Consider the following 22,688-nt stretch of genomic DNA (forward strand, 5'->3'; position numbering starts at 1 on the left):
TGGACCTAAAATTAAAACAATTGTGATAATAATTACTTAACATTAATTTGTAAACTGTGCATATTTAAAATTTAAATTTACCTATTTAAAAGTTTTTAATGCCCGATTTAGTTTAAATTGACTATGTCAAATACATCTTAAATCCCTATTATAGTGGTGAGACATTTAAAAGGTGTGTTCCTGTGAGTGTAATTTTGTTATGCATGTTTTACATACAAAAACATGACGTAACAACTACTTAAAAAGAACCCCTTTCGCGTGAAACTCTATTCTATTCTTAACTAAACAAGACATTCTTTGAATAAGACTATTTTACCAAATCCACCGTATTACAAATTTACAAGTGGACAGTACGGAACGGCCGGTGAAAGCGTCACCAAGTGAAACGCAGGATGTCACAAAATAGGTTTGTTTCGGTGACGGTAAGTGACTTTAAACTTTAACTTCACATAGTATCATTCGTTATTAAAATCAACAGCAAAACAAGGTGTATGTAAATAAATAATATACATTATATTATCTATCAATAAAAGTCCCACTACATGATAAACAGTTAATACTTTCTACGATAGATAAGAAAATATCTATCTTGAAAAGGTAACCCGTACACGTTGAATAAAAAAATTGACACATGAACATTATATTACGACACATAAAAACATAACATTGAGTTCGCGAAATCAAATTCCACTTATCAATTAAAGCATCATGCGTGATAACACTGCAGCCAATAAGAGATAAAACAAACGGCATTACAGGAATCTATTACATCAACGTAAGTATATAAATAAAACTAAGGCTGGTTGCAGAGCTTGACCGACCATCAGTGCGTACGTCAGTCGCGCTTGTCATATGTATGGAAATTCATAAAACCTTTCATAGCTAGACCGACCATACGCACGCGTATTGTCATGCGCATTAGTGTCATAGTCATACAATTGTTGATGCGTATCGTCAGGACCAACGGTACGCACTGACGGTCGGTCAAGCTCTGCAACCAGCCTAAATCGTTCGAGTGCTAATTTTGTCGCACCTCATGTGGCGCCCGGAACACAAATACGTGATGGGAAACATGGCGTTTATCCGTTTGCATTAAAATTTACATAATATATGTATAATGAAAAGTTTAACAAGGTTTTGATACTTCATATTAGTTTTGTGTTAAGCGAGCCACCGTGCTCTCCCGATAGTATATAGCGAATGAACATATTTTGTAGAGTACTTTTTTCAAATTGGCAGACGTGGACAAATAGATTTAAAGTTCACCAAAAATTTCCACCTGTCTTACCTAAGCGCCCGCCCCGTCCACCACTCCAAGGCTTAGTGAAGAATTAACACACAAAAATCCAGGTCTGGCCAAATACATACAGGTAGCTTTGCGCTAGCTCTCTAACTATTACATCCATTTAACAAAACAGAAAATTCCGCGAAGCATCATACATATATACATACTACACTAAACACCTAGCTACTAAATACATCACTAAAACCTTGCCGTGTGCCTATCGAAAGAGCCCAGCTCGAGCTCTATCGACAGCAGATCTGCTGTCAATAAATACATCACTAAAACCTTGCCGTGTGCCTATCGAAAGAGCCCAGCTCGAGCTCTATCGACAGCAGATCTGCTGTCAATCTTCCAGGATCAAATACATTGTATACTGTATACATTAGACGTCATATAGACAATTGTATACACTGAATGACGTCATATAAACAATTGGTAGCATACGAGCCGCTAACATATGTTTACATCAACCCGCATCCGGGCCGGCCTGTTTACTTTACAAAACTTGCTAGCGCACGCGACTACGCCCGTGATTCATCTAAAAATATTTGAGATTGTAAACAACAAAGTTGGTGAAAGTGTATAAACATAGCTATTTTAAATGAGCTATTTAAAAATAAATAACCGGTAATAAACAAGTTGAGAACGAGTGGCTGACGTTTATAGGCTTTGATTGATTGGCGAGTGGCAACATACAAACGAAAACATAATAATAAAGTAGAACATGGAACAAATACCAAAAAAATATAAATAAACCTCATTATTAATAGCTATAATTAAATTAAAACCTTTCAGTGTCAATCGATTAACGACCATGGCCTCAGTAAAGTGCATTGTTTTAAATTAGGTATACAATGAATAAATCGCATTCTAAGTTTCACGAATATATCAAATAATAAACGTAACCTTTCTATGCAAAGCTCATGTATGATTCATCATGCAATAATTAACAGCTATAAACACGTGATACAGTTTAAAACATTATATTTACAAAAAACGTTCATTGGTGAAAGAGGCGTGTTGGTATTAATTATCCGGGTTTATACTTAACTAGCTGCTCCGCGCGGTTTCACCCCCGTGGCTTCACTCCTGTTGGTCGTAGCGTTATGATATATAGCCTATAACCTTCCTCGATAAATGGGCTATCTAACACCGAAAGAATTTTTCAAATCGGACCAGATTAGCGCATTCAAACAAACAAACAAACAATCAAACTCTTCAGCTTTATAATATTAGTATAGATTTACCAAAACATCTTTATATTATATAAACTTACATTCTTAACTTATCTTCACCCTTAATCAACTGAATTAACTAGTGAATGAAATATTAATAAAACGTGTTATATGAAGAATCTCTTTAAGTAACATTGCTCCTAAATAATACCCGCAGACAAAAGATTCTGACATACAAAATTACACTCATTATTTTGCACGGTTACAGAAATGAAATTAAAACCTTCATGTGATTCATTCATGGGCTAATCAAACTTTTAAATCTATAGACAAAGTGAAGAATATAATTTTACCAGATAATAATACTCACTCATAAATGCAATTCGTGCAAATTGTAATGCTTAATAAAAATAACTGCGTTAAAAACAACCGACTTCAAAAACGGAAAAGTAAGAAATAAAAAAGATTTGATATTATTAATTACTACATATTATTTTTATGTGCTATTTACTAAAAAGGTTTGATGTCGGTGCATGGGCTTAATACTAAGTGCTTAGTGTTTGGCACCGACTTCAAACCTATTTAATAAATAGCACATAAAAATAATATGTAGTAATTAATAATATCAAATCTTTTTTATTTCTTACTTTTCCGTTTTTGAAGTCGGTTGTTTTTAACGCAGTTATTTTTATTTAATACTTTTTAGTGTATTTTTCAACACGAATCAAACGAGCCCAAACTCGATAAAGTTGAGTCAATATATTACTGAGTTCCTATGGCCACCTTCCGATTCCATCATCAGATCAGCTCCATGTCATGATAATGTTTCATCGCTATCCAATTTACATTCGTATACAAAATTTCAGCTCAATCGGTTACCGGGAAGTGAATCAAAGTTACTTGCTACATTGAAATTAAGTCATCGAGTACAGACAAAAATGCTCATAAAATAAAAACTACTAGGCCTAGCCGAATAAAATTTTTATGGGACCAATTCGACACCATCCCGCATCGAACAAAAAAAGAATCACGTAAATCGGTTCAGAAACCTCGGAGTAATCGGTGTACATACATAAAAAAAAAAAAAAAAAAAAAAATATACCGGCCGAATTGATAACCTCCTCCTTTTTTTTGAAGTCGGTTAAAAATAATCTTTATATTTCAACCAATAAATACGATTAGATTATCCGTATAAGTCCGTATACGATGATCACATCGGTTACCTAGTACCTACTTCTGTCGTAAAACACAATATTATCTACATATTGTCTTTTTATTGCTAACTAGTGGTCCGCCCCGGCTTCGCCCGTGGTACATATTTCGCAATAAAAGGTAGCCTATGTCCTTTCTCGGGTATCAAAATATCTCCATACCAAATTTCATGCAAATTGGTTCAGTAGTTTAGGCGTGATTGTGTAACAGACAGACAGACAGACAGGGTTACTTTCGCATTTATAATATTAGTATGGATAAGCTGTTCTCGGTATTATTTTGCTTGACAGCCCTGTCAAAATGGACTTGAACCCTAAACTTGCAAGGTGCAACAACGGTAATATTTCCTATCACCTTCAGATTTTCAGAACCATTTCAAGACGATTTTTCTCAGGAACGCATAGAGGAACGTCTTATATTAGCACAGATAAAGGAAAAATTACTAGAATCATAAAAAATAGGTATGTGCGGAGCCTTCGGAACGCGAGTACGACTCGCACATAGCCGGTTTCATTTTGAATTTGGTTGATAGAACAATAACGCTCTCTCGTTCCTTATTCAATGTCGTCACCCAGGATCCGCTGCCGCCGCATTGTAGCGAGCACAACAGATTTCGGATGTGTCAGTTATACGAAATTGCCTCCAATTACACCCGTGGGGGACATGTTGTGACGTCATCAATTAGCGTGTCCTTCTGTTGGGTTACGAGTTACGACGATATTATGTCAATTGCGTTAATACTTTGGTACGTTTTTTTGACAAAAATTATCAGTACTAGTTCCCTACCTACATAGAACAAAATATGAGCTTATAGTCTACTAACATGAATCATGTTTCAATACAAAATGCGATATGAAAAATTCGACCTAAACACAATTATTATTCCCGATATGAGAAGTCTAAACTCGAAATGATACAATTTTCCCATAAATTAGCAAATTTATTTATTTATTTTGATATACCTACCAACAGTTAAAATAAATACACAAGCGCTCTGCTAGCTCAAATCAGCATATTTAAATATCCGGTAAACTAAAACTGTTAAAAAAGTAACAAACTTGTTTACGTGTTACGCAAGGCGAAGGAAGTTGACCATTTATTTCATTTTTTCTTCAAATTAAAGCAAATTAATTTTCTTCGTACGTTTTCCAAGTCACAAATACAAAGGTGTCAGCCCTATACACCCGGAAATCGATTAAAGCTGACAGAGCACTTCCTACACTCGATCGAGCTTCTCACGACGCGACGCTTCGATACATCCTCGTATGTAATCGCTAATTGATAGACATTTTATTCACACTCGTTTTGTCACGGGAATATTATTGTGTGTCATTTGATTTTATTGGCATTATTTCCTTTAATTTTTAGAGTTCCGTACCTCAAAACGAAAAAAAATGGAACCCTAATAGTATCACTTTGTTGTCCGTCTGTCTGTTAGTCAAGACCCTTTTTATAAAAAACTATATTTCAAATCAATTCATAGCTTAAAACTCGTACTCATGTACAACAATAGGTACATAAAAAATACATACGTTGTTTACTTTTAATTAAATATGTATAAGGTTATAACTTATAATTACACTGTATTAATTATTTTATTATAATGAACCATTTGGTGGTACATTTTTCACTGGGGTATTAACATAATTGTATCTATTAATGTTATAATATATTTATTATTTACCATAGAAGTCATCTAGTTTCATAAAATACCTACACCCGTGGGTACGTACCTACATCGAAACGATCCTATTTTGTCCAACGCTCTAAAAACAAGTCATTTTATGACTTACAAATTAGCATCGTTTACACGTCACATAAACGTACCAAAGCATAATTATTATAGTCGGATAAACGCATAACATAAACACATGACTCAAGATCACTTCCGATAATTAATAGGTATATTCTCACAGTTTTTCCTCGAAGCGGTGCGTGAGACATAACAATGGTCGAGATTTAATTGTATTTGTGAGGTATGGAGCAGATGCCATCTGTTTTACAAATCGATTTCCTTTATGTGCAAATTATACATTTTATATTTTTTATATACCAATACTTTATGAATAAAAATTACGTGCTTACTTAGAAGGCCATTATGGGTAATGGGAGCATGTAGTAAATCAATACGTCTAGATAATCATACGAAGTTATTTCTTTTAAAAGAACTAACCTAATTTAATAAATAAAGGAAAATACGTAAAAACCTTAACTTGTTTTGTTAATCTTATACTCTATAATATATAAATTATTAATGAATAAGTGCCTATCATCAATAAAAGAACAAACACTTTTTATCAACACAAGAAAACAATTCATAGCTTTTAACATTTACCAGAAGCTAAACAAAATACGACCATAAACAGTTGAAAACAATAAAAATTTCCCCTTTATGTTAGTGTAAAAACATAAAAAATTACCACAAAAACCACACGCGTTAAAACTGTTAACACATGTTCCAAATGAGTATAATATTTATCATGTCACCGCCAGATAATAAAGACAGTGATTCATACTGCAATAACCTATAGACATCGCCTACCTAGGTATATTCTGTATTCTGTACTGTTTTTCCCTGATTAGGTGAATAAACAAACGCAGGTATTAACTACGTTTATTAAAATTTTTTGTTTATTATTTAAAGGTTGTTTATAGGATAAACGAAATATACTACCAAGTACCAACTATATGAAAACGTTCCACATAGTTATTACAAATCCATTAAGCTTATTTATTGTACTAGTCAAATAGTATTTGTTTGCTCAAATAAACGTTCGCGTTTATAGACCATTAAAATTTGTATGCATTAACAAACACAATTTGATAAAAGCAAAAAGTACTATACGATGTAATTAAAAGAGATACTAACTATAAATAAAAAAACTATTTAAAAAAAAACACTTTCAGCGTCGAGAAAACCCATCCGGAAAAGGTTATGTATCGTAAACAATTAGTTCCTGCATATCACATGTCACAATGTGGTGCGCGTACGCAACATTGCATACAGTAGCGGTGACAAAGACCATTACGTGGATAACATACTAAAACTGTAACTTTCCGTCTGCCCGTCTTTACGCTTTCACTGCTGTAACAATAAGTTGCAAACTTTGCCAGTTTGGAAAACAGCGGCTAATTGGAATCATTGGAACTAATTGGAACAAAAAAATAGTTCGAATAAAAAAAAATATTTTTGAGACTAATTAATAAATAACGAAAATACTCTCAACGTTAAATCGAACTAAATACAGGCAATTTCATAGAAGCAATTGACCAAATTATGACAAAAATAGTGAATAAGCTTGATGAGCTCATTCCGGTTGTTAAAAATATTGACACAAATTTTAATGGCTCAATTTAACAGTTCGATGTTTTTATTCAATTTACAACACAAATAAAACCATAATTCTATAAACCTAAAACCTAAATATAAAACAAAAAAAATACAGTCGAATTGAGCAGTAGTTAAAAGCATAACTACAAAGCCACAACACCTGAGACAAAGACTGCCATCACTTACAGTGCCAATAAAAATCCCCTACAATCAATACAATCGTCAACGCAATTAGCAATCCATCTAACTATCGCTTATATAACCGAGATGTCAGTCAACGACCGTGACAGGCGATGTTGCTCGATCGCTAACGGTACCTCGATAATGCCAGCGTTTAGCAGCTCCTCCACATCTCTACGTACAGCTTATAATTCGGTAGCGTTTGAGGGGACATTTTAACAAGCTTTGGTAATCCGAATGTAGCTGCTCTCGTATCAAAGCTATGTAAACGTAGGGTATGCCGCTTCCTCAATTCCGTCGATCTGTAGCATACCTAAGGAAATAGTCAGCTATTAACGATTACTAGACTAGAGGCCGTAGTCTTTTCATTTCACCAAAGACGTTGTAACACGGCGTGGTGTGGCTGAACTCTAAGATCCACAGCAAGGAGAGCAATGACGCTCGATTGTACAATTACGTTACATTATGTGATTAAGAGAGCACGTACATTGTACAGCATATTTCAAATAATCGTCGGATATGAACTTAATTGAAATTAGCCATTGCTTGCGGGCTAGAAATTTTAATGTACATCTAGACACGCGGCAGCGTGTCAAGCCGAGTTCAAGCGAAGAGAACTGGCGAGCAGCAGCCGTGTGTATATTTACACGAACCATTTCGAGCCACTTTTCACCCCCTTATAACTCGAAAACTATTTAAGTTATATAAACCAAATTTGGTACATATCAAGAGGACCTCAAGATAAACAAGAACCTTAAATTTCATAAATACAGATTAAACAGTTGCGTAGATATTAATATCCAAAAATCGCAATTTTTAAGACTGACTGACTTATAGACATATACAAAACCTAACCCACTTCCAGATGTCCTAGAAAGTTCAAATTTTGTAATCAACTAGGTAATAGTGAGTGTACAAAGGAAAAAATCAGAAAATACTGAATTTATGTGTATTTAATTTTTTTTTCAATGACATAAATTTTGTTTGTATGGAAAAATGGAAAAGTTTAAAAAAAAAGAAAATAGTATATTCACCTTACTAGTCTTAAAAAATAGATCAAAACTAATCAGTGGCCGAAAAAAATTTTGAAATCCATCAATAAATGACTGAGATATACATATTTTAGGACGAAATATCTGTAGATTCGAAGCGCCTCTGACATCACACTCACTCGCGCTAGTATCGCTAGGGCGGATTACTTCGATTGCATGATTTCTTTATTCAAAACTGTTATTAAACGTAAAATAAAAAAAAAAATGTAATAAAAATAGGTATTGCCTTTATTGCTCATACAGTTAAAAATAATATATAATTTTACATATTCACATTTATTTATTCTTTATTTATGAGTGTTTAGTTTAGTTTTAATTTCAGTGTAAATAAATAAATAAATAAATAAAATCTTTATTTTGCTTTAAACATGGTATTCAATGGTGATACAATTATATTAATAAAGCACAAACATGTTTAGCCAATACAAGCATGCAAAAATAATTACCATAAATGGTGTAATGGAAGAAGGCTTCGTCGAAGGTCGAAATGATTTAATTTGCGTAATATTTATATGAGTGAAACATCTTTAGGCGCGTTTAGAGTAAAATTTCAAGATCGCGTCAAGGCAATACCGTAACGTCATGGAGTAAGGCGACGATTCTTCTACAACGATCTTTGCATCTTGGTAATAGTGTGTGTACAAATTCACGCTGGATGTTTAGAAAATCATGTAATCTTTTAAACAGAATACGAGTTTAAAAAATTGCAGATAATGACGGGGCAATGTGCGCTGACATTCATAACATACAAGAAAATATAGAAAATAATACTAAACAAACCATACAGAGAAACCGCAAAAAAAAATCGTATATAAATATTTATAAAGTAAATCAAATTTGCAGAGTAATTTTCTGTACAAAAAGTAATGATATCCCACCAAAAACATAAATATGTAAAAATTGGAGCCGAGTTCAATCGTTGACTTAATTTGCCAAAAAAAGAAATGAGATCTAAATGTGTGCCAAGTTCTGCAGACAGTCCAGAAATTTATTTACAAAGATGTATTAAGTTCTTAGGTTGACTGAAAACTCAATTGTTTTATTTTCCCTTAGAGAACAATGTTTATTCCAAAATATAACTTTTTTAATTTGAATAATATAATTATTTTCACAAAGCAAACAACTAATGACCTATTGAACCCCATAATTTGATGAGGCTAGTTTTACATACTGTTTATATTTGTGAGGTTCTAAAAACTAGCCTCATCAAATTATGGGGTTCAATAGGTCATTAGTTGTTTGCTTTGTGAAAATAATTATATTATTCAAATTAAAAAAGTTATATTTTGGAATAAACATTGTTCTCTAAGGGAAAATAAAACAATTGAGTTTTCAGTCAACCTAAGAACTTAATACATCTTTGTAAATAAATTTCTGGACTGTCTGCAGAACTTGGCACACATTTAGATCTCATTTCTTTTTTTTGGCAAATTAAGTCAACGATTGAACTCGGCTCCAATTTTTACATATTTATGTTTTTGGTGGGATACAAATTACAGTATACTTATAATTTGCAACTAAATTAACCATGTAGAATACGGTAGATTTTAATTCATCTAAAAAAATGCATTAACATATAGCGGACATACAGTATTGGCTATTAAATTTAACTGATGACTAATTATTATTGACACAATACAATACATCAAATAACCAATTCGTTTTACAGGCGTGTATTTTAACACGTGTGTGTTATTGATATTAACTGCATTTGTACAATTACTTTTCAATTAGCCCATAAACCAGTAATAGTTGTACCTCTCACATAGGTTAGTTAGTTGTACCTCAATAAAGGCACATTACACCGTTTAGTCACATGCAGCGCGCACATGAGGCGGCGTGTTATCGAATAAAATTCTGATTAAATCCAAACAATGGTTAAAGCCACGGTACACAGCTAACAAGCTGATAAGCCCACAATGGACTTCGCTGGGCACACGGCTATGCAAAACATCCGCCCACGCTAACGTTAATTATTCACAGCTTTCCTATGAAACGCTATGAAGGAGTTTTTCACGTGCATATATTTTTCCTGTATCTATATTCCTACTATTTTATATGTTAACAGAATTTTTACAAACAAAGAGTAGATTTCGGAATAATAAAAGAGCTACATTGAAATTACACCTATTTGTTAAAAATCTGAATTATTGCAGGAGTATTTAGTGGCTAAACGTGTTTTAAAAGATAAGATAAATATAACAGGATTACAAACCGCTGTCGCAAAGGACTGGAACACTCGTTTGCAAATATTTGATCTAGAGTCAAAACCCACTCATAATAATAATTTATCCCTTCAACGTCTCTGGTAGGCATCGATACACCAAAAATCTTAACAAACCAACAATTCGTTATGGACATTAACTCGCACGAAGCAATTAGCTCAAACAACATTTAATAATACGTGTATTATTTAATTTAATCGCAAACAAGGCATTGCACTTGCCACCGAAACGCGTCGGCCTTGCGTTCGGTAAATAATGCCTTCTAACGACAGCCGTGACCTCGATAGTGTGCACTTCTACGTGTTTGGTGGATCCTTATGCATTTTTATCAATTTTAATTTGATGTTGAGTCAACGTTGAGTCTTTTAAATGCTTTTTGAAGTAAAAGCATATTACTTTCAATTTAAGAAAAAAACAGTGAACATTAAAAATATTATTTAGTTGATAAATAATAAAGCCATGTTATTGTAATGAAATAACTTTTATCTAAATTTTACTTAATAGACTGGTACAACTGTTTAAAACGAGCTATAGCCCGCGGCTTCATTTGCGTGGTATCCATGTAAAAAGTCCTAGGTATATATTCATCCAAAACCTTAAACCTATCTCGAATAAATTTCATACAGAATGTATCGGGTATTTTTTTGCGTAAGTAAAAGAAAACAATGGAATAACTTCCACGTTTATAAAATTAGTTGTAATAAGATATCGCCAGTGCCATTTCAATGCAAAAACATAGTAGTTACCTATCATTTCTTTATAAGATTCAATAATAATTGGATTAACTTGTTCTCAAGTCATGAACCGGCTAAGTACGAATACATGATTAACTATATACTTGCTGTAAGTAACCCTAATCATTATAATATCATACGGCTTCAGTATTAAAACGGCTAAGTTATGCAATAAAACGCTCTATGGTCGAATATTCAAAATGATGTTCTCGTTAAGTCTGATCTGAAAATTACCAAATATAACATTTTTTACATAGTACTTAATTTTTAAATTTATTAAAGTAGGTAATTAATTGTTATGTAGCAGTAATACAAATTTGCAACATTTAATTTTTATGTTTCTTTTAAATAAGTAATAACGTTTAGTGCACTGTTTACCAACTAGGTAGTTGTACTCTGTGAAATGTGCTATAATCTCGTTAAATCTATTTTAACACATTATACGAGGAAATGTTTTATTAACATTCATATTATTAATATTTCACTTCGTTAGCTCTATAAATAACGTGGTGAATTAAAACAATTTACTTTATATTATCGTACGCAGCCGGCCTTGCGGTCAGCCCTTCAGCTTCGTTGCAAACGCATCGTGTTACAAATGGGTTACAAGATCTATTTAGAAATGACTCAGAGCCGTGTAGTTACTTAAGATTATTATGAATACTAATATAATTATTATATTATGAATACTAATATATTATTAATATGATACATTTCAATTGAACAAGAAACGTATATGAATTGGAACTTTTATTTGATTCAAATCAATCGATCCACGACTCAACGACATAAAAAAAATAAGAGATGAAAGGTACTCGCACAATTTCCAATAAGAACGAAGCAACAAATAATTTTAATTAAATAGGTAGGTAGGTAGAAATGAAAGAAAACAAGACGCAAATCCCCGTCGAGGTTAATTAATTATACAGCTTCTAAAGAACGTGAAACAATCAAGTTATACCAAGCAATGGATCTATTATATATTGTGCTTTATATTTGTAGTTAAAACAATATAGTTGCTAAACTTCTTACTTAATTAACACAGATTAATAATAGTTAATAAATTAGTTCGTTTTTTGAACAATAAATCCTTCAATGTCTAGCTTATTTCAATTACAAAATTTATTTATTGTATTCTAGAGAAGCGAACATACTCTATACTCTATAGTCTATAAAGAGTAGTAGTTAAGGAAAAGGAAGGAAACATTTAGGAAAAGAAGACGATTAAAAATAATTAAATTATATGACAAAACGATATGAGTAATAAAATAAACGGTGAAAAAATTGTATAATGTTCGCTAACAAAGATAAAAATATGTACATGTGGCTTATTACCTTTTTATGATAAAGATACCTTATTTTTATGTGTTTATTATTTGCATATTATCTATATTATATAATAATAATTGGGTTATATAATACACACACATGCTTACCACACCTATTCTTTACATAAGGGAAATTAAAAGAAAATGTTTCCTTAAAATTTTCATCCAATTATGAGATTATTATACACAGGATTAGAGACGTGCGTAATTAAGATGTTAATGACGTCATATACGTGCCAACTACCCAACGAGCGATGCATTTACTTACCCAGTTTTGTACATATTAAGTATATGAGTCACACGTTTCAACACAAGTATATCACCGAATTAACTTCCGTAAATACGCGATAATGTTATATACACAATCGCTTTGTTTCTTTACATTGCGAGCGCTCGAATTACCTACAACTGCGTTATATGTAAATTTTATAACGTTGTTATGCGGTCTTTATTAATGTCTTTGTGGAGGCAATTTATCTCTTATGTAGGTTTCTTTGTTTGTACGATTATAGTGGTTTTTAAGGACTATAAAATGTTGATATAAGCTACCAGTAATAAATGTCTGAATCTTCAAATGAATGAGGTTTTATGCTGGTACTCGTTACCGGTATCTATATCTACAGAACAGAACAAATATGCCGTGACGACTTCTTTTCGATCATTAAACTAAAGATCGACGAGATGTACCTACATAGTGTAGCAGTACAAACGCCTAGTTATAACAATAATCTAATCAGATAGTCATACCAATATGGTCACTATCTGTACAGTACTCTGTACACAGTTACCATTGTCACAGTGGAGCTAATGGATTAACGACTAACTAGGTACTCCCGAATTGTAGCGACATCGCCGGTTAGGACCAAGCCTTTGTTTGGTCGTGATCGTTTGTTCTGCAGATGTTTATGATATATTGTGTTACCCGTCAACACAATAATTAGTGTGTTGACGGGTAACACAATTTTAGAGGGCATTTTTTAATGCCCTCTAAATTCCCGACCTAAGGAAATTAGTGACAACTTGTAAATTTTTGATGGCTAAACAAGTTAAAAATACATTAAATCGCGATCTCGTGAATAAGTTCGAATTAGGTATTAAATGAAAAATCTAAATATGCAGAATTTTTAAAAAGTGTCTCACTGCTCACAGATAAAAAATCGCCTACGAATAACGCAGTAACTGCCATATCATAGTGAGCAAAGAATTTAATCAATCATTAACGAATACTGCGCAGAAACCCGTTATGCAAATACGGATCCTCCTTTGTCCCTCGACATAAATCGTCGCTGGACACGTAACAATGAAACGTTGCATAAAAAAGCAAGGAACCTAACTGGTATACCTAAAGTTGGAAATTTTGAAAAAACTTCATTTTGGCGGCAAGAGATGAAACATGTGCCAATCGATAGTACATCAAAATACAAATAGGAAATACTCTTTGGTAAAATGTCGTAATTGATACGGTTTCGGAATAAATAAGGGTTAAAAAAAATATTTTTTTTTTCAGTTTTTTGAATTATTTGTTACTTCTTACACTTAAAGGTTAAAACAAAGCATATAAAACTTCTAATTTGTAAAAAAAGGGTTATAAAATGTTGCATTACTATCTAAACCAAAGTAATAAACCAACTTTGGGCTAGGGATACGCACGTGCGGTGCGTCACTTATTACAAATTAGAAGTTGTATATGCTTTGTCTTAACGTTTAAGTGTAAGAAGTAACAAATAATTCAAAAAACTAAAAAGAAAATTTTTTTTTTAAACTCTTATTTATTCCGAAACCGTATCAATTACGACATTTTACCAAAGAGTATTTCCTATTTGTATTTTGATGTACTATCGATTGGCACATGTTTCATCTCTTGCCGCCAAAATGACTTTTTTTTTTATCGCAAATTGGTAGGTATACCAGGCTTCATACTAAAATGTCCCATGCTCTTTAACCCATCTAAGGACGGAAGACGCACAGACAATTGATGTTGGTTGAGGACAAGAATGTACAACATTTTTCTTTAAAAATTAATTAATATGTTTTCAAGATGCTTTCACGTAACTAGTTACTTAGTTTCATAAGCCAACTTAAAAAAGAAGTTCATAATTTGTCAGTATTTTAGTGATACATTTTTAAAGAATATAAAGAATTTTTTTTTCGAATCTGCGTCTGCCTGCCATTCCAGGGCATACCTAGCCTATCAGCCACCCGTGATCCTTATATGGTCTATTGTATCTTATCTGTATCTTTTGGTTTTATCTACCTTTAAACTATATTATTTGTGTTTGTTACCCCAGAACTTTCAGCTAGATGAGCCAATTTAAATGATTCTTTTTTTTATTTGAAAGCTAGTGCTTCTCATATGGTCCCAATTAAACTTGGTCTAGTTTCGACAATTTTAAAGGGGGCTTAGTTCTTTCACAAATATATTCAAGCAAAACTTTTAAATGAAAAATAATTATTTTTTATAATAGTGTCAAAGTTCACTTGGGACAATAGTGATTGTAATGTTTCTGAAATATCAAGAATATTTAAGAGTAATAAATTATGCTAAAAATGTTTCATAAATATTGTTGTTTGTGTTTGAATAAATGAATATTCATACATACTAAGGTTATTATTAACTTTTAAAATAATAGTGAAAAATATAAATTTATTTATTTTTACATATGTTTACAAAAATTAGCACATTACTCCGACTCATAAACCAAAAGCACTATCTATAGATGGGTGATTATACAAAAATGGGGTAACTTTTAAGGATATTTTGTTTACTATATTTTTTATATCAGATTATTACAAATTAGGGTGTATGTGATAGCTAATCTAATGAATATATTGTTCCAAATCGGGCCAGCCACTTTTTTAAGTAGATTGTGAGATATTTTAAATTTTCTGGATTTGGCCTCCAGGGGACTGACAAGGCTAACATAGTACTGATAAAAACACAATTTTGTAATATTCTTAAAGAAATTCAATGAAAATTACTACAAATCTCTCAGTTTTATTAATAGCACATGTCTTTTAAGTATTAAAATCACTCAGTTACATTTAAAAATGATAATTTATAATATATTGTGATACTAGGAAAAAATAATGTCTCAATTTTCAAAACAACCTTCTGACATTTAACGCAATGTGAATATTCTTACTCTCTTACTTAACTTACTACTTTGACTTAGTTTTACTTAATATTTCAAGTAATTCACAAACAATAGAAACAAAAAAACGGCCAAGTGCGAGTTGGACTCCTAACAAACCTATTTTTTATTATGTTTGTAACTTAAAATTTACACTTTTAGCAATTTTTCCTTTATTTGTGTTATAAGACGTTGCTTTTTACCATATTTTAAGACTGTATACACGGCAAGCATCCTGTGTATTTTTTTATTCCCTTGCGAATATTTAATTTTGCGGAAATTTGCAGTATTCACGGATGTAGGTATCTTTTAATTGCGTTGCGTTATAAGTTTCATTTTTTTACAGCCCCAAGGGTTCTTAATGTTGAGTATTCAATATAAATTTCAGATTGATACCTCCACGAGCTTCAAAAAAACGTCTTAACAGACAAACGGACAACAAAGTGATCCTATACGAGTTCTGTTTTTTCCTTTTGAGGTTCGGAGCCCTAAAAATCTAACATTATTTATGTTAAAAGTACTAATTTTCATAAAATGGTTCATGGTTTTTAACCAAAGGCTTGAATGAAAGTCTCATCTGAGTTTTCATAAGAGCCTTTTGACATTTTTATAATGTTATTAAAATAATTAACTTTTATGTTATTTTGAGGTAATTTTACTTCACAATATTAAACGTTTACGTATTTATCTAATAAATACATATAACAAGCTATGCCCTGAAAGCATCAAAATCAATAATTAAAATAAAATAAGATCTTTTAAATAAAATTATTAGTAGTTTGTTTCAATAGTTCTTTTCTTTGCTACCCTTTTTTAAATGTTTCTTCCCTAGTCAAATTCAGTTTCTTTTAGCGTGGCGCATGATGTTTTAAACTGAAATATCAAAAAGAAATGCTTATACCAATAGCAATCAAGATAAAAGTTCTCAAAAACGATAGAATCATCAGTACTATGGGGTCACGTCAGTCCACTGGCGCGATATCTGACATAGGACTGATGCCAGCGGATTGATAAAAAGGGACTTAATATGAGATTATAATCACAAATTATGTTTTTTTGCCTTATTTCTAATATCAACAAACTATATTTTTACAAATCATACTTAACCATGTATGAATGAAAATAAAAATCAGTTTAACAATAAAATAACGACTCACCATAGGACTGAAATGTTGACTGGCGCAGCACGAATTTAGAGGACAAACACAACCCTAGCGCTGGTACAGTTATGACGGCCATCAAAATATGGGATGCACAAGTAACTTCATTACCAACATTAATATTTAGACAGGGATTTGACCTCGATTTGGTGATATTTAGCGAGAATTTCAAATTTAAAAAACACACAACGGACTGACCAATAAAAACGATGACAAAGTTTATTTTTATTTTTTAAATAAAATGTTAAACATTTCGTTATGAAAGTTATACTATATAATACTATGTATATCAAAGATTGTCCTGAATTAGTAAGTTTTCTCTAATCAATGATAATGTTTATAAAATAGTCACTTGATTGTTGGTTTTCGGAGTTGTGACATGCCAAAGTACTGATTATTTAAGTATTAATTTTGTTTTTTTATCAATTTGTATTTTAAATAAAGAAGTGAAAGTGAGTGACCAAATAAGGGACGCTTTATTGTTTTAAAATAGATTGTTATTTGATTAAAATATAATAAGACTTTGTATAAATTGGCTGGTGACATTGAGTTACCCCATTTTTGTATAATGACCCAGATATATCTATAATATATTATTATTATTTGCATATATGCAAAAAATATATAAAACATTGCACATTCATTATTGCCAAGTTATTTTTTTAATCTGCATTCAAATTCAAGGATTATTTATGTATGTACAGTCACGAGCAATAATATATGCCTAGGGGGCGATGTGCAAAAATATCTGTCACTAGAATAAATTCAATAATATCTGTCTGCCCGTATACAGCAAAAATATCTGACATTAGTAGGCAACATAATAAAGTGGCATCAAAATAATGTGACGAAAATGTTACAGCAAATAATTGTGACAACCTCTCACGGCATAAATATGTGACATCAACTAGGTGGCAATAATATCTGACACAATTTCATATTTCTGTATTTTGCATCGATTCCTCACGAAAAGCATAAATATGTGACATCAACTAGGAAGCAATAATATCTGACACAATTTCATATTTCTGTATTTTGCATCGATTCCTCACACAAAGCATAAATATGTGACACAAACTAGGTGGCAATAATATCTGACACAATTTCATATTTCTGTATTTTGCATCGATTCCTCACGAAAAGCATAAATATGTGACATCAACTAGGAAGCAATAATATCTGACACAATTTCATATTTCTGTATTTTGCATCGATTCCTGACACAAAGCATAAATATGTGACACAAACTAGGTGGCAATAATATCTGACACAATTTCATATTTCTGTATTTTGCATCGATTCCTCACACAAAGCATAAATATGTGACACCAACTAGGTGGCAATAATATCTGACACAATTTTATATTTCTGTATTTTGCGTTGATTTCACACAAAAAGCATAAATATGTGACATCAACTAGGAAGCAATAATATCTGACACAATTTTATTTTCAATTTAATATTGAATTAATACAAAATATAAATTTTATTTTAACTACGTTGTTTTAAAACATTATTACCATATTAATTAATATGTGCCGTCGTTGTATACTACATATTGTATGTCTAGATATTATATCCTACTAGCTTAACACCCGCGGCTTCGCCCGCGTTTTCAAAGAAAAACCCGCATAGTTTCCGTTCCTGTAGGATTTCCAGGATAAAAGCTCTCATAAGCGTTAATCCAAGTTACCTTCTATGTGTGTGCCAAATTCCATTGTTTTGCCTTTTATTTGTGTGAAAGAGTAACAAACATCCTTACATGATACGAACTTTCGCATTTATAATATTAGAAGGATATCATATCATGAGTCATGACAAAATTAAAGTATTCATATAGGTACTTATATGAATACCCACTTGGGTAGATCTATTTTATTTGAAGGTTCAGTGTAACCTTCGTGTATTATTTAGAAATTGTTTTGTTATATTTGACGTTAGCGGCGTTTGACACCTTTGACACGATTGCTCCGTTATTCATTTTCTTTTACCTATAATATTGCTATTATTTTATTGAATATCGAAAATTATGGCAAGTTAACATATTTCATTTAAATAAATTATCGTAATTTCATTTAAATAAAAAATATTTACAAAATATAATGTGTCTTTTGTTCATATTCTTGCCCCAGCAAAATACAAAACACTAATTCAATAAAAAACGTTTGACCTTTTTAAAATCCTATCCTATCTTATCCTACTAGTCCTACTATAATCCTACTTCCTATCCTACTAATCTATTATTATAAATGCGAAAGTTTGTGAGGATGTGTATGTGTGTGTTTGTTACTCTTTCACGCAAATACTACTGAACCGATTACAATGAAATTTAGCAGACATATAAAGAGTAACTTGGGTTAACAAAAAGGATAGGTTTTATCCCAAAAATCCCACGGGAACGGATACTATGCGGTATTTCTGTGAAAACGCAGGCGAAGCCGCGGGCGGAAAGCTAGTGTCACATATTTATGCTTTTTGTGAGGAATCAATTATATTTTACAATACAGAAATATAAAATTGTGTCAGATATTATTGCCTCCTAGGTGACGTCACATATTTATGCTTCGAGAGGTTATCACAATTATTTGCTGTAACATTTTCGTCACATAATTTTGATGCCACTTTATTATGTTGCCTACTAATGTCAGATATTTTTGCTGTATACGGGCAGACAGATATTATTGAACCCGTTCTTATGACAGATATTTTTGCTAATCTGCAAATGGTAATATATTTATGCTTCTGACTGTACTCCAGTCACGAACTTGAGTTCAAATAAGAAAGAATACATATTGAAATTACTTAAATTTTATTTCTTGGAGCTATATGAACTGTAAAGATACATTTAATCTCTTTGTTCTCAATAACAAAGATATTTATATCCCATACAGGATATGTATAAATATTTAAAGGGTAACTGTGACCTAAAATACAGGTTCTTCATATACCTGGCTAAGGCATGATTGTGACATTTATTTTAAAGTTAAAAATATAGTTTTATTTATCAATCCAAGGTAGGATGCAGTTTTATTATTCATTTACTTTTGTACTTATTTTAAAGACTCAAATTTTACTGGAATGACTTGCTCCCATATTCAGCATTTATAGTAAGGATACAGTTTCATAGAAGCATTAAAAAAACTTCCAATTATTATTAATGTGAATATAGGTATTTTGCTTGGCTACAGAATATATCACGAGAAAATAGGCATATAGTTACCTATATCTAGATAAGTAATAAATTAAATTAACAATTTGTTCCACTAATAAATACAATTAGTAGAGATAAAGTAACAGAGGCCATGTATTGAACTACAAAGCTTAGCTACACATAAAATAATTAAAAATCTTAATTGATGAACTACATATGAATACCTACAACCAATTTATTATGTTTACTGTCTATAAGTTCTTATCTTAATGTGAATTTGTTAATTACTTTGTGAAGGCAATAATAACAACAAGATAATATGTTTAATTTAGATACTTTTAAACTGGATCAACTCAATATAGAACACTGAAATTGATACATGAAAAGAATACTTTAAAACTTGATATTATATTATAATTAACAAAAAAACTGATCGAATTTTAGCCGGTAGATGAACGAGACACGTAAACACAGATCCAGTTAGACTATTAATGTTCGATTGAATTTGTATCGGAAAACAATACTGATAGCCGCTGAAGAACGAAAATATTTCAACAATACATCGCTACGAGTAAGCACATTCCACAAAACAACAACTACACTTAAATATCGCTTAATAATACGTGACAAACATGCTAAGGGCGCTTACCTTGGGATACAGTTGGATGGAGTCCTGTCCACCTCCCAGGCTGCAAAAAGTTTCATAGGAACAGGTTTCGATGAATTAGTCATCTTTTCGGATTTATTTTTCTCGGTCATTTTTAATCAGCACCAACACAACTGGGTACAACTTTCACAACACTGCACTTATATGTCGGTTTTAACTTGCATTGTCACTAAACATAACACTGTAATCATTTTTACCGTATCACCATATGAGTTCTAATTCGATAATAGCTGGTTCTGGAACGGCAATGCTCAATACACTTTCTTAGTTCTTACCGCGCTGATCATACAAATCGGCCTAACGAAGGCGAAGTATGTACCTTGTATATAAAAAGGTACTCTGTGGTACCTACGCCGTCGCCTGCAGCGTTCGATACACTATGTTTGACAGCTGTCACGCCCTAGTGTTACTAGTGATCTGAAAGAAATCAGGATGCCATATTAGAAAATTGCCATTCCTAAAATAATTGTCATACAAATTACAATAATTATTAATGTAATCTTTTACAATAGACCTACATAATATATCCGATTTTCGATATGTTGAAAATATTTAGAAAGCAACAGCTTCTAATAATAAATTTATTTATTAGAATATGTGATATTAATTCGTTTAATTCCAACGAAGATTAATAGATGCCGCTATAACAAACGTAACCAACAGCGCTACAATTTAGATTCATTACCATTTCATTACATACTATTTTTGCAATATTATTTAAAAAAAGCCAGATAAGTAAGCCTACTGTGGCTGTTAGCTATCTTATAAACAATTTGTTGAGCCAAAATTTATGCAAAACTCTAGCCCTACATCCCCGTTCGTAACTAATTTTTTTCCCTTCATGGCAAGATTTGGATAATAATTTGTAACAGAATTTGAAGGTGAGCCCAGAACAGGTACCTACATTGATTTCAAAAATAAAATAAAAAAATTAAACCAATGGAAATGCACCAATTCCATATTCCAGATTACAAACACAATATTACTCAAGGCTTCCAAATTCAAATTTATTCATCCACTATACTGTCCATGATGATCATCATAGTTGTAATAACTAATAATACCAATTAAATACTAAAATAAAAGAATAGCAATGTCTTAACCTATTTATTTACACTTATTATAAATATAATATATACAAAATCAGACTTATAAGTCCATTTTATCAATGTCTGCTGCAGCTGACGCTACCTCTTCTTTAGTTACATTTTTTTCTATTTTCTTCTCAGGTCCTTGAATAACTTGTTTCTTCTGAGACTCCTTTGACTTTGGATTGTTTTTAATATCAAGGAATTGCTTATCAATATCTGCAACTTTTTGTTTAATCTGGAATGAAGATTCATCTTTATTATCGATACATATTTTGTAGTCTTACCAGTAGATGAAAAAGATGAAGAAATAATTGTTTATTTACACGTTGGACTTTTTATTTTCACAACAGAAAAGAGCTGGGTTAAATTGTACATTATAGGGCGTGGAATAATATCTTTCACATATTGTAATAAAATCTTCACTTACATTTTTAAGGCCTAAGTTCACTGCTTTAGCTTTCGTTTTCTTTAAACTTTTGGCTCCGGCTACTTTGAAAACATTACCTTTGATTCCCTTTTTTTTGTCTTTTCCCATTTTGAGTTAAATTCTCGGACAAAATTCCGAATGATTTAGAAAAAGAAGAATTAAAAAGTAGGTAAATTTTTACACCGATGTAACCACGTTGTTTTGACACTTTTAGTGACACTTGGACTTGACAGTGATCAGTGACACATTCTGTAATCTGCTATAGTAATGCCTCCTACACACTACTCGCGAAGTTCCTCGGCGAAGTACTCGGCCGAAGTTGACTGAAGTCCGCGGTGCTACACTACACACTCGTTCAACTTCGCGAGGAGCGCATACGATCATATTCAGAACGAACTTCAGGTAACTTCGTGCCCTTTGACTCGGGCGCAAAAACCGACAACAAACGGAAGTCGGCCGAGGCGAGGTAAAGTTGGACGAAGTAAGCCGGAGTGCCTCTCTACATTATTCTATTCGTCTAACCTCGTTCAACTTCGCGA

General features: G+C 31.9%; 2 protein-coding genes across 2 annotated transcripts in view; both read right to left on the reverse strand.

Annotated features, from left to right (window-relative positions):
• The window catches only part of LOC123699791 (phosphofurin acidic cluster sorting protein 1), a 98,651-nt gene extending 77,852 nt beyond the window's left edge, over positions 1–20,799 (reverse strand). The window contains exon 1 of the mRNA XM_045646821.1: positions 20,614–20,799. Within this exon, the coding sequence (XP_045502777.1) occupies positions 20,614–20,723 (110 nt within the window). The 5' untranslated portion in view covers positions 20,724–20,799. The remainder of the gene's footprint in view (positions 1–20,613) is intronic.
• Positions 20,800–21,723: 924 nt separating this feature from the next.
• Positions 21,724–22,375, reverse strand: LOC123699797. Its single transcript, XM_045646824.1, has 2 exons — positions 22,150–22,375; positions 21,724–21,957 (listed from the first exon to the last, which is right to left on the reverse strand). Exons 1-2 carry the CDS (start codon positions 22,255–22,257, stop codon positions 21,781–21,783), a joined length of 285 nt encoding a protein of 94 aa, XP_045502780.1. The 5' UTR covers positions 22,258–22,375; the 3' UTR covers positions 21,724–21,780.
• Between the last annotated feature and the right edge of the window lie 313 nt (positions 22,376–22,688).

Source organism: Colias croceus, chromosome 18, assembly GCF_905220415.1.
Source record: "Colias croceus chromosome 18, ilColCroc2.1".
Lineage (NCBI taxonomy): Eukaryota > Metazoa > Arthropoda > Insecta > Lepidoptera > Pieridae > Colias > Colias croceus.